Source organism: Muscardinus avellanarius, assembly GCF_963383645.1.
Source record: "Muscardinus avellanarius genome assembly, chromosome: 16".
NCBI lineage: Eukaryota > Metazoa > Chordata > Mammalia > Rodentia > Gliridae > Muscardinus > Muscardinus avellanarius.
The window spans coordinates 67,864,489-67,879,488 of NC_137802.1; the positions used below are offsets into that span (position 1 = coordinate 67,864,489).

The 15,000-nt window shown below is 59.0% G+C and overlaps 2 protein-coding genes across 2 annotated transcripts in view; one reads left to right on the top strand and one right to left on the bottom strand.

Moving 5' to 3' along the window:
- KIF19 (kinesin family member 19) overlaps positions 1–5,484 on the top strand; it is a gene marked incomplete at both ends in the record, with an annotated part of 33,222 nt that extends 27,738 nt beyond the window's left edge. The window contains 10 exons of the mRNA XM_080712542.1: positions 40–214; positions 324–522; positions 1,985–2,255; positions 2,335–2,456; positions 2,847–2,980; positions 3,190–3,295; positions 3,471–3,558; positions 4,228–4,625; positions 4,766–4,928; positions 5,357–5,484. Coding sequence (XP_080568668.1) covers positions 40–214; positions 324–522; positions 1,985–2,255; positions 2,335–2,456; positions 2,847–2,980; positions 3,190–3,295; positions 3,471–3,558; positions 4,228–4,625; positions 4,766–4,928; positions 5,357–5,484 — 1,784 coding nt within the window. The remainder of the gene's footprint in view (positions 1–39; positions 215–323; positions 523–1,984; positions 2,256–2,334; positions 2,457–2,846; positions 2,981–3,189; positions 3,296–3,470; positions 3,559–4,227; positions 4,626–4,765; positions 4,929–5,356) is intronic.
- A 1,413-nt stretch (positions 5,485–6,897) lies between these two features.
- Positions 6,898–12,243, bottom strand: BTBD17 (BTB domain containing 17; the record flags this gene model as incomplete). The annotated part of the gene is made up of 3 exons (XM_080713427.1): positions 12,156–12,243; positions 10,051–10,327; positions 6,898–7,972 (listed from the first exon to the last, which is right to left on the bottom strand). Exons 1-3 carry the CDS (start codon positions 12,238–12,240, stop codon positions 6,898–6,900), a joined length of 1,437 nt encoding a protein of 478 aa, XP_080569553.1. The 5' UTR covers positions 12,241–12,243.
- Positions 12,244–15,000: the final 2,757 nt, after the last annotated feature.

Here is a 15,000-nt window from a genome sequence, read left to right on the forward strand (position 1 = left end):
TGGGCTCTGCTGACCTCCCCCACCCCGCTGGCCGGGCAGCCGAGGTCCAGCTGCACGGCGGGCAGGCCGAGCAGGCCGAGATGGGACCGCTGCGGGAGCAACTGATCAGCGCCTTCCAGGAGCAGATGGACGTGCGCAGGCGCCTGCTGGAGCTGGAGAACCACGCCATGGAGGTCCAGATCGACACCTCCCGCCACCTGCTCACCATTGCCGGGTACGCCGCCCGCCACGCAGGAGCTGGGAGCTGTAGCTGCTCATGCTGCCCCGCCCCCCAACTGAATCCCATGTCTCCCCCACCCCACCCTGGGCCGGGGCTCCTGCAGCTGGGAGCACGAGAAGTCTCGGCGGACCCTCAAGTGGCAGGAGGAGCGGAGGAAGGAGTGCTACGCCAAGGATGACAGCGAGAAGGACTCGGACACTGGCGATGACCAGCCAGACACCCTGGAGCCGCCCGAGGTGGCCTCCGCCAGGGAGAGCATCGCCACCCTAATGGGAGAGCAGAAGAAGCTGAACAAGCAGAAGGTGTCTGGGGCTTGGGGGGGGGGGTTGAAAAGTGGAGGCAGAGAGGCTGAAGGCCAGGAGAGGAGGGGGACCCGGGAGCTCAGCCACAAATCCTGGGTGACTGTGTCACCCAAGATTTCTGCAACCTCTCTGTGCTTCTCATGGCTTGTCGGTAAAGTAGGAGCAGCGGTGGCCCTCAGAGGGTCGTGTCGGACAGATTAAACACACTCCTGGAATATACCAAGGACTCAAAACATAGTGGCTAGCTGGGCACGGTGGTACACGCTTGTAATGCCAGTACTTGGGAGGCTGAGACAGGAAGATTGCAGGTTCAAGGCCAGTTTCAGCAACTTAATGAGACCCTGTTTCAAAATAAAAAGGGCCGGGGGTGTAGCTCAGAAGTGAATGTTCCTAGCGGGGTGCGGTGGTGCGTGCTTGTAATCCCAGCATTTGGGAGGCTGAGACAGGAAGATCGTGGTTCTTGGCTAACCTCAGCTACTTAGTGAGGCCCTTTGCAACTGAGTGAGACCCTGTTTCAAAATAAAGAATAAAACATAAGGCTGGGGATCTAGCTTGGAGGTAGAATGCCCCTGGGTTCCATCCCCAGTTCCACAACAAAAAAAGAAAGAAAGGAATGTTCCCGGATTCAATCCCCAGTACAAAAGCAAAAACAAACAAAACACATGGTAGCTAATACAATAATTAGGGCAGTGTGTGTGTGTGTGTGTGTGTGTGTGTGTGTGTGTGTGTGTGTGTGTGGTGCTGGGGACTGAACTCAGGGGTATTCTACCTCTGACCTACACCCCAGCCCTATTTTATTTTATTTATGTTTGAAACAGGGTCTCACTAGGTTAATGAGAGCCTCACTGCTTGTGGAAGCAGGCTGTGAACCTGCGATCCTTCTGCCTCAGCCTCCCAAGTACTGGGATTACAAGCCACATGCTTGGCTAAATAATAAGGGCTTTCTGGATAACAGATCAACAGATCTTTACCCTCTGTTCTGGGCAAGCCAAATGGGGGGGCTTAAGGGGGGGTCAAGCTATCAGGAGCTCTGAGGGCATCAGGTTAAGCTGAGACAGGAGGATAGCAGTTAGCAGACAGCCTCAGCTACTTAGGCCCTTTGCAACTCAGTGAGACCCTGTTTCAAAATAAAGAATAAAAATAGAGCAGGGAGTGTAGCTCGGAAGTCAGATGCCCCTGGGTTCCATCCCCAAGCCCACAAATCATACATACATACATACACAAATACATAAATAAATACATAAGTAAATAAAATAAAAACCAGAGAGCTAAGGTTGAACAGATCCATCCAGGATGGGTGGTGGTCAGGGCAGTGACAGTGGATGTAGAGAGGCCTGGTTGCAAGGCCCAAGATGCCTTTCCCAGGGTCGGCCTGGGTCACCACCTGAGACCGGGAGGCCGGAGGCGTGGGCTGGGGAGGCTGGGTGGGGGCTGCTCAGCGCTAAGCGGGTTGCCCCTGCAGCTGGCCCTGGAGCAGCGCTGCCGAGAGCTGCGTGCGCGGGGCCGGCGGCTGGAGGAGACTCTGCCGAGGCGCATCGGCTCGGAGGAGCAGCGCGAGGTCCTCAGCCTGCTGTGCCGCGTGCACGAGCTGGAAGTGGAGAACACGGAGATGCAGTCGCACGCGCTGCTCCGCGACGGCGCGCTGCGCCACCGCCGCGAGGCCTTGCGCCGCCTGGAGCAGCACCGCAGCCTGTGCGACGAGATCATCCAGGGCCAGCGGCAGGTCATCGACGGTAGGACCCCGTCCCACGCCTGGCTCCGGAGCTCGCCCAGGGCCCACCGGCCTGCTCAGAGCCGCCTCTTCTCCTGCAGACTACAACCTGGCCGTGCCCCAGCACCTGGAGGCGCTCTACGAAGTGTACCTGCGGGAGCTGGAGGAGGGCAGCCTGGAGCGGGCCACCATCATGGACCGCGTGGCCTCCAGGGCCCTGCAGGTGCGCGCATGCTCCGAGCGAGGGGCTGTAATAAAGGCGTGGGGACCGGACTAGGCTGGCTGGTACCCAGGGACACTACTGGCTTTTCATCTTAGCCAACCCTGAGCCTTGCTATGCCAGAGTAAGGTCCCAGCCCCCGGACATCCCGCTCTACCACTTGTCCCCATCCAGGAGCTGAGGGTCAGGGTCGGCCATCTGAGAAGTCACAGATGGCTCCAGAAACTCCTCCCCAGGAGACCAGGCCACCGGGCAGCACCACTAAGGCCACCTCGCAGACCCCAGGAGCCAGAACCCAAGCCTGGGCTCCCAGCGCGCATCACCCTGTGTGGGTGGCCCCTGTGTGTCCAACCAAGTTCTCCTGACTGTCCGCCCCTGCTCTCCCCTCCCCAGGACAGCTCCTTGCCCAAAATCACCCCAGCAGGAAGTACTCTGACCCCGGACTCTGACCCGGAGAGCGGGAAGACGCTGAGCGCTGACGGCCAGTGCCTGCGCAACGGCAGCCTCCCGCCCCTGGGCCCCGAGAGGTGAGGTGGCTCCTGCCAGCCGCCGGCTGTGCCCTGCAGGGATGCCAGCCCAGACCAGTGCCGCCTGGGGAAGCCAAGCCAGAGGGGGCACAGGTGTAGAGCCAGGACTCCTGGGTTCTCTCTCCCTTGGCACAGGCAGCCTCTCCCCTGGGGTGGGGCGTGGTGGGGACCTCACCAGCTTGGTCAACGTCCTCTTCCGTCAACCTCAGCGAAGCCCACCACATGTTCAAGGCCAGTCCCAGGGCCTGGCAGGCGAAGAGCTCCTCCGTGCCCACCCCACCTCCCATCCAGGTTGGAGACCTGGTGACCCAGGAGGTGAGCCCGGGCACTCATTGGTCCTATGAACTCTGCTATTGGGGTGGAGACCTGGCCATCGGAGTGGGGTCTTTTCAAAACAGCCCCACCCCTGAGGCCCCTGGGTCTCTGCTGCATGGGGCACGGGGTCCCTGCTGTGTCCAAGATCAGCCTTCACCCCCTGCTGCAGCCCCAGGCTGTGCCTCAAGACAGCCAGGAAAGCCAGATGAACTCCTCCCCAGACGGCAGCGAGAACTTGTCAGAGATCCTTCTGTCCCACAAAGGTGCGTGCGCCCCTGCCTGGGGTCCTCTAAGCCCCTTCCCGCCCTCTGCCTTGTGCCCCGCACTAGATATTGTCACTCTATAGAGGGATCATGCCCCAGAGGATCCAGGACACAGAGACGGGGAACACTAGAGTGGGAAGCTGGGCGTGGAGGCGCACGCTTGTAATCCCAGCACTTGGGAGGCTGAGACAGGAGGATCGCGGTTCACGGACAGCCTCAGCTACTTAGTGAGGCCCTCTGCAACTCAGTGGGACCCTGTTCCAACATAAAGAATAAAAAATAGGGATGGGGGTATAGCTCAGAGGTAGAATGCCCCAGTGCCTCAAAAGAGGGAAGAGGAGGAGGAGGAGGAGGAGGAGGAGGAGGAGGAGAAACTAGAGTGGGAACACCTGGCACTTACAGTCACCGCTCCCCAGCCCATCCAGTAGTAACTGTAATCGCAAATCCCTGCCCCTGGGTAAAGTGGGCTCCATCCATTGTCTCCATGAACCCTCGAAATAACCTTCTGGCGTTAGTTTTATCATCCCCAGTTTAACTAGAGTGAGACTCAGAGCGCACCCCAAACGTTTTCAATAGCCAGGAGGTGGGGGTGCTGGGAGTGAAACCCGGCACCCTGGCTCCTGAGGAGGTGGCCCTGAACCCCGTTGGATGCCCCTGTGTCCCCTGTAGAGAGAAAGGAGATTCTCACCAGCACCAAGTGCATCTCCGTGAAGGCCGCCAGGCGGCGCTCGCGGACCCTCGGCCCAGAGGGGCGCCACCTGCTGGCAGCCACCACGCAGCGCAGCAGCCTGTCCCTGCACTCCCTGAGCGAGGCTGAAGACGCCCGGCCTCCCGGCCCACTGGCCTGCAAGCGGCCTCCCAGCCCTGCGCTGCAGAACGCTACCAGCGAGGACAACCTGTCCAGCAGCACGGGCGAGGCCCCATCCCAGGCGGCTAGGCATCGGAGCGATGGCTCGGGGCCCTGGCTGCGTGGCCAGAGAAAGATTGTGGGCAAGAAAAAGGAGGAGTCCCTGGAGGCCAAGAGGAGGAAGCGGAGGTCCCGGTCCTTTGAGGTCACGGGGCAAAGGGTGAGGTGTCTGGGCCCCTTCCTTGTGGGTGGGACTAAGGGCTGGATTCTTCCAGAAGCCCCATTCGCACCAATGCCTCTGTCCTTGGCTGTCAGGGTGATGGAGCTCGGCCTCACCTCTCTGTTCTCCAACCAACACAGCTCTCCTGCCCCAAGACGCACCTTAAGGGGCCCCGCGCCTTGGAGAGCATCTCTGATCACAAGATTCCAGCAGTGTGTGGGACCCCCGCCTCCGGGACCAGGCATCTGGGGAAGGTGGCTCTGCCTCTAGCCAAAGTCAGACTCCCCCCAAGCCAGAGCACAGGTGAGGACCAGTGTGGGAGGGAGTCGGGGAGGGGAGGCCTTGGCCAGCCCAGGGAGGAGGAGAGTCCGGCTTGCTGCCCCTTGCAGAAATACGGTAGCCAGGCATGGTGGAGCATGCCTCTAATCCCAGTACTTGGAAGGCTGAGACAGGAGGGTCACAGGTTCAGGGACAGCCTCAGAAAGTAGTGAGACTCTGAGGAATCTAGAGAGACCCTCTTTCAAAACAGAAAAAATAAAAAAATGGGCTGGAGGTATAGCTTGGAGTTAGAATGCCACTGTGTCCAATCCCTAGTACCAAGCAAAAAGAGAAAAAACACTCGAGGACTGACAACTTGGGTTGGATCCCTTGGGAGTTCAAGGCCACTGGGCCTGAGAGAGAGGCTGGGGGCGTTCCTCAACCGCTGATCCTTGGCCCTTCCCCTGATCCAGGTGCTGGAGACCCCTCACCCCTTATGCCCTCCAACCCAGTTGGTGGCTCCCGACGGACTCTTCACGGGCCCCGCCTGTCTCATGGCCCAAGTACCCATGGCAAAGAGGGACGCCTCCGGCATAACTAAGGGGTACCACCTTCTGTGCCGCTGAGACTGGAGAGGACAGCGGGGCACCAAGGGGGAGATGGAGTGGGACACTGGGGTCTCAGGAGAGCAGGCACTCAGCTCGGAAAGCTGGGGCTCCTGAGGCCCAAGAGTTGTGGGGTGTCTGCCCAACCCTCCCATGCCCAGGAAGTGTGGCCATGTGGCTGGGCCCCAGATGGAAGACTGGCCCAAACGCTGCACAGACCCTGGGCCCTGGCACTGGGGAGAGGGCGCTGTTAGTGAGCTGGGCCTCCCTGGCCCACACCTCTGGCAAGGGCACCCGGATGGATGGGGAAGGGGCCAGCAGGGGTCTCACTCAAGACGGTAGGGGTTAGGGAGGGAACCTGGTTTTGTCACTTAGCAGTGGCCTTTTCCCCCTTTACTTTCTTTTTAACAATAAAATCCCATTTGGCTTTTGATGGTTGTGTCTAGACCCTGTCTGGATATGGGATGGTTGTGTCTAAGATTTATCCAGCTCCCTTCCTCCTCCTCCCAACACCCAGACTTCCCCTGGCTGGGGGTTTTCTCCAGACTCCAGGAACCCTCCCTGGGAAGGGCAGGGCTAGAGCCAGGTCTGGTTTATGCCCCCAGTCCAGGCCCCCTCCCAGGAGCAGGAGGTCAAGTTCTTGGGGTCGCCCTCTGGCAGGAAGGCTCACAAGCCATAGATGGGCTTGGTGGCACACGCTTGTAATCCTGGCATTCAGAGACTGAGGCCAGAGGACCGCGGTTCATGAACAGCCTCTGCTACTCAGTGAGGCCCTCTGCAACTCAGTGAGACCCTGTTTCAAAATAAAGAATTAAAAATAGGGCTGGGGATGTATCTTGGAGGTAGAATGTCCTGGGTTCCATGCCCAGTACAAAAGAAAGAAAGAAAGAAAGAAAGAAAGAAAGAAAGAAAGAAAGAAAGGAAGGTCTCACAATCCAGATGAGGTGGCTGTCCCCTGGTGGTCAGAGCTCCCAATTGCCTAGCTAAGCCTCTGCTCCAGGTGAGAAAATCCCAGCCAGAGTTCTGTCCACGTGCCGCAGGCTGGCTGATCCCTCTGACCATTTGGTGGCTCCTACCTGCTCTGTCCCATTGCTTGGGGGTGGGGGGGCGCTTAAGGAAAACCTCAAGGCAGGGTAGGTAATCCCCCAGGCTTGTGGGCTTTCTCTAGATTGCTTTTGCCCAGGGGCTAGTGGTTCAACCAGCCCTCTGCATTCTGAGCATCTGTTTATTAAGAACCAACGGTATCACCTTCCAGATGGCTGTGAAGGACATCTGGTCTACCACGCGTCACCGGGATGCCTCCCAGCCCGGCGTGGCCAGCGCCTGGCCAGCCAGGGGCCGGGCTGGTAGTCACCTGCACTGCACTCTCGCCTCGCCCTTCCCAGACCCTGCAAATCCCAATCCGGGGACTACTTGGGGGTCCGGATGAGCGTGTGATAGACCGGCTTGACGATGAGGTGCAGGTGCAGGGCGTTCTCCACCAGGTACTCGGAGTTGCGCCGCTGCAGGTCCGCGTGCGCCAGGAAGTCTCCGGCCTCCTCGCTGCTCTGGTGGAAGCTGTAGGCGTGGCGGACCAGCAGGCGGCCCTGCTGGCGCGCCCCCACCAGCACGGTCTTCTGGAAGCTCACACCCGCCGCGTCCCCGCCGCTGCTGGCCGGCGTGACCACGAGGCGCGGCCGGCCGTCCTCGGGGCGCGCGGCGGGCAGCGCGGTGCCCGCGGTGTCCGAGTAGACGGGCCGCAGGCTCACGGGCAGCCAGCGCGGCGAGAACAGCACGTTCCAGGTGACCCGGCGGCCCGCATCGTGGCCGCTCGGGCCCAGCTGCGTCTGGAAGCTGGTGCTGCGGTCGTCGCGGGCCGGGTTGTTGATGACCCAGGGGGCGCCCCAGGCCGGGGCGAGGTAGTTGCGCGGCAGGAAGGCGCTGCCGTTGACGTCGAAGAACTTGGCGTAGTGCAAGGGCGAGGCGGCGTGGAACTGGTAGGCCTGCAGCAGCAGGTCGGCCACCGCCGGGCCGTGGCGCGCCAGGACCGCCGAGCGCGCCTGCAGCTGGAACAGCTGCGCGGGCGGGATCATGGGGTAGCGGATGGCGCGCAGCGCCTGCTCGGCCACCGCCGCCGGCGCCCGGGTGCGGCCCAGCCACACCTCCAGCGCGTGGAACAGCTCCAGCTCGTCCTGCAGCACCAGGTCCGAGCGCTGCAGGAGCTGCGCCAGGAGCTCGGGGCTCACGGCGCCCCACTCGGAGCTGCCCGCCACCGCGGACAGGTTCCAGGCCAGGAACTGCAGGCAGCTCTCGCGCAGGGCCTCGTCCCCCGTGCTCACCGCATAGTGGTACCAGCCCACCGCCGGGCCCGCGCCGCCCGCCAGGTGCGCGCGCATGTAGTCGGCCACGCCCCGCTGCAGGGAGGCCACCCCGTACTTGGTGGCCAGCTTGTGCAGCGGGATGGCCTGGGCCAGCAGCACGGTCAGCTCGCCGCAGTACAGATACCTGCGGAGAGGCGGACAGGTGAGGGGAGCCGGGACGAGGATGCTCCCCACTCCAGCTCGCTTTCTTTCTCGGTGCCCAGAGGGGACCCCGCCTTGGAGGGCCAACAGAACAGAAAGGGCCCCGAGGCTCCTGCGTTCCCTCTTAAGGGCCCTTCCAGGCGGTCCCCACTCCGGACCTCCTCTTTCAGTTCCTGGAGGTATGGTGGAATTCGCTTGTGTTTGATGAGCACCTGCTAGAGACCTAGCTGTAGTCTAGAACAAATGAGACAGGGCCCTGTGCCTGCGGGTTGCAGGCTGGGCTCAGGTCTGTGCCTTTCCACCTACCTGCAACACGGGCGGGCGGCTTTTGTTTGTTTGTTGGTACTAGGGATGGAACCCAGGGGTCTTCTACTTCTGGGCTACACCCCCGACCTATTTTATATTTTATTTGGAAATAGGGTCTCACTAAGCTGCTGAGAGCCTCACTAAGTAGAGGCTGGCTTTGAACTTGTGCGATCCTCCTGTCTCAGCCTTGCAAGCGCGGGGATTACAAGCATGCGCCACCACACCTGGCTTTGGGCGGGTCGTTTTAACTTTGATAAACCTTTAGTTGATCTGTAGGAGAGGGGGAACAGGCTGCACCTGTCAGGGTTAGGGTGGAGGAGGGTGAAGACTTGCCACCAAACAGGCGGTGGGCACTGGGCCTGCCTCTTCTCCCACCCCACTTCCTTTTCTGCAGTCTCTCCTTTCTTTCTCTCTTTCTCTCTTTCTTTCTTTCTTTCTTTCTTTCTTTCTTTCTTTCTTTCTTTCTTTCTTTTTTTTCTTGGCACAACTGGGAATTGAAGCCAGGAGCATTCTACCAATGAGCTACATGCCCCTGCCCTATTTTTTTATTCTTTTTTATTCTTTTTTTTTTTTTTTTTTTTTTGCGGGTCTGGGGATGGAACCCAGGGGCATTCCACCTCCGAGCTACACACCCAGTCCTATTTTTTATTCTTTAGTTTGAAACAGGGTCCCACTGAGTTGCAAAGGGCCTCACTAAGTAGCTGAGGCTGGCCGTGAACCAGGATCCTCCTGTCCCAGGCTCCCGAATGCTGGGATTACAAGCGTGTGCCACCATACCTGGATTATTCTTTGTGTGTATGTGTGTGTGTGTGTGTGTGTGTGTGTGTGTGTGTGTGTACTGGGGTTCCTGGAAGCCCTTATACCTCCAGGCTACACTCCCAGACATATTTTATACTTTTTTAAAATTTGGAAATAGGGTCTCTTAAGCCAGCGCAGCTGGCTTTGAACCTGCACGATCCTCTTGACTTTGCCTCCCAAGCGCGGGGATTACAAGCGTGTGCCACCATGCCTGGCCAATTATTCTTTATTTTGAAACAGGGTCTCACCAAGTTGCGGAGGGCCTCATTAAGTAGCTGAGGCTGGCTGCAAACCAGCCATCCTGTTTTTTCAGCCTCCTAAGTACTGGGATGACAAGTGTGTGCCGCCACGCCTGGCTTGTCTTTTTCCTTTCCTGGCTAGCCATCTTGTTGAGTGTCTCTTGCTGTCTCTTTCTCAGTCTGCCAGTATCCCCTGCTTGCCTTCCTACCCTTCCCCCTAGCACACAGCACCCCACTTGGCTCTATGGGAGCCCTTCAGTTGTATCCCTCCCTGTTGCCTGGGACTTGGAAGTGATGCCTAGCCTTCTGCAGCCATCTTGCAGCACACTGACTGAAAGCAGGGAGGTGGGGAGAGAGCTGGCTAAACTTTCAGCTTCTAAGCCTTGTGGTTCCAAACCTGGGCAGACACCCAAAAAACCACATGGATACTTAAATATAAAAACGATTGCTGGCCCAAGCCCCTAGGCCTAAAACTGACTGCCCAGGCTCAGGAATCTGTGGTTTCTAAAAGCTCTCTTGGAAGTACCTCTAAGGGGGTTGCCAGAGGTGGATCGTAACATCAAACCACACAGGCATACAGGCAAGGCGGGAGCTGGCTGTGCTGTGCAAGAGGGCAGTGGGGTTAGGGGAGCGGGGTGGTCTTCAGAACATCAGGGAGCGGATGATGAGCCCCGTGGGTGGAGGAGCCGGGGGTCTGGGGGGGCGTGATGGTTCCCACCTGATGAACTTGTCGAAGACGGCGGCGCAGTCCCGCGGCTCCTGCAGCAGCGCCTCGCTCTGGTTGCTCAGTAGCTCCCGGAGCAGCGGGCTGTGCAGCCCCAGCAGCAGGCGGTGGGCGTGGAAGACACGGACCTCGTCGGCGCCCGCGGCCCGCACGCGCAGGACCACGTCGCTGGCGTTGCCCTGCTGCAGCAGCTCCTGCAGGCGGTGGAGCAGCATCTGGGAGTGGTTGATGGGGGCGCCCGCTGCCTCCCCGCCCACATCGGCTCTCTGGGCTGCGGCAGGAAAGGAGACAGTGCCTCCTGAGAAGCCGTCCCAGCACAGCCGCAGTCCCCGGGTGCAGAGGGCCCAGCTGGAGACAGCTGTCAGGCGAAGGGCGAGAGGCTGTGTGAAACCTGCTGGCGTGGATGCATCTGTACCCATAGCACATCCTGGGTGCGCAGGTGTGTCTACTGAGGCAACGCTCAGAAGATGCTCTTGGGAAGGTGGGGGTTTCTGGGCAGGGGGAGGCCACGGGCCATTAATAGTCTCCGTGAGACCCCAAGGAGAAAGTGAAGGAAACCTGTGGCCCCCAACCCTCTGAAACAGGTCTACATCTCCCCCCACCCCTGCCCAGAGGGGTTGTCAAAAGTAGCACACGTAAGTTGGGCGTGACTACACGCTTGGAATCCCAGGACTTGGGAGGCTGAAACAGGAGGATGGCAGGTTTGTGGCCAGCCTCAGCTACTTAGTGAGGCCCTCTGCAACTTAGTGAGATCCTGTTTCAAAATTAAGAATAAAAAATAGGGCTGGGGGGGGGGTGTAGCTTGGAGGTAGAATGCTTCAATCCTCAGTATTGGAAAAAAAAAAAAAAAAAAGGGAAGCCGGGCGTGGTGGCGCACGCTTGTAATTCCAGCATTCGGGAGGCTGAGACCGGAGGATCACGGTTTGCAGACAGCCTCAGCTACTTAGTGAGGCCCTCCGCAACTCAGTGAGACCCTGTTTCAAAGTAAAGAATAAAAAATTGGGCAGGGGATGTGGCTCGGAGGTCAAATGCCCCTGGGTTCCATCCCCAGACCCACACAAAAAGAGGGGCTGGGGGTGTGGGAGTGTAGTTCAGCTCACAGGTAGAATTTTTGCCCCTGGGTTAAATTCCCAGTACTGAAAGAAAAAAGAAAAAGAGAGAGAGAGAGAGAAAGAGAGAAAGGAAATAAGGAAGGAAGGAAGAAAAAAGGAAAGAAAGAAAAAGAAAGAAAGGGTAAGTCAGTCAGTCAGGCTAGGGGTATAGCTTGGAGTTAGAATGCCTCTGGGTTCAACCCCTCTTACCAAAAATAACTAACTAGTTAACTAAATTAGCTAACTAAGGAGCCAGTCAGGGAACAAATGTGTACAGAGGTGGAGGAACCCGTCCTGGGAAGGTTCTGGAAGGCGATGGAGGATTAGGGAGGCCGGAGCAATGAGCCGGGGATGAGGGTCATTTGAGCAGGAGCCCGGACAGCTCTGTGTGACAGGTGGTGGTGCCGCAGAAAAGTCCCAAGGGTAGGTTGGTGCCAAAGCGGGCCTGGGTGTGGGCCGCCGGCATCCCCCTCTCATGCTTAGACTTACGCTTGGGCCATCAGGCGGACCTGCACTCAGTTACAGAAGCCCATCTGCAGAGAGCGCTGCTGGCAGCCTTTCTAAGGGGAGAGCGCAGGTGACCTTGGCAGATGGACACAGACACACACACACACACACACACACACACACACACACACACACACAGAGGCTGGCAGGGAAAGCCTCACTGGAGAGCTGTGTGAGGGGGGTGGGGAGGTGGGAATTTCCCAGCCCCGCCTCTCCAGCTGCCACTTTGAAGGGTCCCCATCCCGCCTCTCCTGGGCCCGGCGCAGGGACAATGGGAACGGAGGGCCTTCATCTTCAGGTCCCTGCCTGCTGCCCAGCCCCGGCTGTCCTCCAAGGCAGGCTGCCCTCCTCGCTCTGCGAGTCACCCCGGGAGGGCACCCTCCTCCTGCTGCTCCCCTGGGCTGGGTGGACACTGCCCCCTCCCGGCGGACCGTGTGCGGTTAGGGCTGGAAGGTCCTGCCCTGACCCTGCCTACACCCCACCCTGCCTGCTGCCGCTCACCTGCACGAGTGGCCAGGCCAACCAGGGTCAGGATGGCCCAGAAGCTGCCCCAGGAGCCCGGCCGGCAGCGGGTGATCCTAAGCATCTTTGTGCTTGGCCTCCAGGTCCACTGGAGGGACGGTGAAGCCCGGGCCACTCCTGCCGATCCCATCCTCCTCCTTATATAGGATCCAGCACAGGGGCACAGCACCCTCCTTCCTGCTTGGCCTCCCCCCCCCCCCCCGGCCCAGCCTCTGCCATGGATTGGTGGAAACTGGCCCCTGCTGTTGCCCAGGCAACCACTTAAGCCAGAGAGTGGCAGCCACAGGGGCTATTGTGAACCCTGGGTCCCCAAGGAGCACAGATCCGGCACCCTCCTCCCCCTCCTCGCCTCACTACCCGGAGGCTAGCTGTCCCTCTCACCCAGGAAAGTTTTTCAGGCTTCCTGAAGGGCAAGCACCGAGCTCCACAACCCCTGGCAGCCACCAGCCCCGGGTCCCCAGCCCCTCTCCCAGGCCCCAGCCTCCGTCTTGGCACAGAGCGCACTTGGCAGCAGCATTCTGGGGCACTGTGGCCAACCGGCTGCAAAGGCAGGGCCAGGAAGAGGCCGGGAAAGAGACAGTAGCAGCTAGCACCCCTCCCCTGCTCCATGTTGGGGTGAGCCAGCTCTCACCCCCAAGAGTGGAAGACAAACTCTCCAATAGGGGTCCACGGGGTGACGGAGAACAATATATATATTTTTTTCAGTGGTTCTGGGAATTGAGCCCAGGAGCATTCTACCTCTAAGCTACATAAGCCCTGTCTATTTTATTTTATTTTATTTATTTTATTATTTTTTTTTGGTGGTACTGGGGTCCCTGGAAGCCCTTCTGCCTCTGGGCTACACTCCCACGGGCTACACTCTCAGACCTATTTTTTACTTTTTTATGTGGAAACAGGGTCTCTTAAGCCAGCGAGGCTGGCTCCGAACCAGCGCGATCCTCCTGTCTCCGCCTCCCAAGCGCGGGGATTACAAGCGTGCGCCACCACGCCTAGCTTATTTTATTTTTTATTTGGAAATAAGATCTCACTCAGTCGCAGAGGCTAGCCACAAACCTGCAATCTTCCTGTCTCAGCCTCCCAAGTACTGGGATTGCAAGCGTGCACCACCATGCCTGCCCATTTTCATGTTCTTTATTGAAGAAAGTTCCCGGCATGCCCTGACCCAGCCTTTAGGAGAGTCCCCCAGGGGAGGGACCCCCATACAACCCCCACACATCACCACCAGGGTTGGGGCATAGAGCAAAGCATCCTTCCCGTGAACCCACGCATGGGGAACACCCCTGCCCAGAGCAGGTGGGAATGGTGACCTGAGACAGGCTGGGCACCCGCCTGCACCCCAATTCCTTTCATTTACTTCCCCATGTAGACTCGAGACTCCCCAGGCCTCAAGGCTCCTGTCTTTGGAAGGCTTTTCTAACCAGCTTCTAATTCCCAACTGTAATTTTTCCCTTCCTAAGGTTCCAAGGAGACCTGCAGCCACAGACCGGGTACCCAAATCCATCTATAGAGAAAGGGGGACAGAGAGCTAAGTTGCTAGGATCGTACAGAGGCATGCTCTTCTAAAGAGAAAGGCAGCCAGGCGTGGTGGTGCGTGCCTATAATCCTAGTACCTGGGAGACTGAGACAGGAGGCTGGCAGGTTCAAGGCTGGCTCCCCCAACTTAAAGTTGGTGAGACCTGGAGCTAAGTGTGGGGGGGGCAGTGGAGGCCTCACCTGGGCACGGAGGCAGCAGGACCTGCCCCAGCTTCTTGAGGGAGGGACTCCTTTGAGGTTCATGAACTGACGTGGGTGGCTCCCAAGAGCTCCAGCTCTGAGTATCTCCACGGCCGGCCGAATCCGCACTGGGGATGGGTTTGAACTTTTCTGCTCTGGCTTTGACTCCCAGGGCCCAGCGTGATGCATTGATTTCTGCCCCGGGCTGGTGCGCGGAGGCTCAACAGCTCCACCCCCTCTCCAGAGCCACGGAGAGAGAAGAACAGAACCTGGCACCAGCCTCGTCTGAGTTGGCAGAGTCAGAGCTCCCTGCTCAGCGGAAACCCCTCCCGGCTGCCCCGGCCCCTCCTCCAGAGCCACCTTTGCCCGCTGGCCGCCGGCCTGCCCTTCCCGTGGCCGTGCCATGTCCTGGCTCAACCCGGTACGGCACAGCCTCCGTGTGAGCGGGCAGCCCGGCCCGGGGCGTCCCAGCTTCCCTGCACGGTGCTAGGTCATGGGCGTGTGACCAATCAGAGAATACGGTGTTCCGCAAAGGGCCATCCCGTGGACACGCGTCTGCACTCTGGACTCCTCGAGGGTGCCAGTCTCTCCTGAAGGGTGGCCCGCGCTCCACCAGGAGCCAGAATTCCCAGGCCACGCCAGGAGACCGGCACCTCCAAGGAAGCAACCAGAGGATTCCAGCGGGGGAATCTGTTCACCTCTCAGAACAGGCCTTCGGCAGGGAGGGACCCAGGGAAGGAGGAGAGGCCTCAGCTACAGGCCGCCTCACCAAACCACCCAACTGAAGATGCTCATCCATCCTTCCTTCTTTCCTTCCTTCCTTCCTTCCTTCCTGTTCTGGGGATGGAACCCAGGGGCATTCTACTTCTTAGCTACACCCCGAGACATCATCATCATCATCATTATTATTATTATTATTATTATTGTTATTATTTTGGTGGTACTGGGGTTCCTGGAAGCCCTTATATCTCTGTCTCCAGGCTACACTCCCAGACCTATTTTTCATATTTTCATTTGGAAACAGGGTCTCTTAAGCCAGCACAGCTGGCTTCGAACCTGCGCGATCCTCCTGTCTTCACCTCCCAAGTGAGGGGATTACAAGCGTACGCCA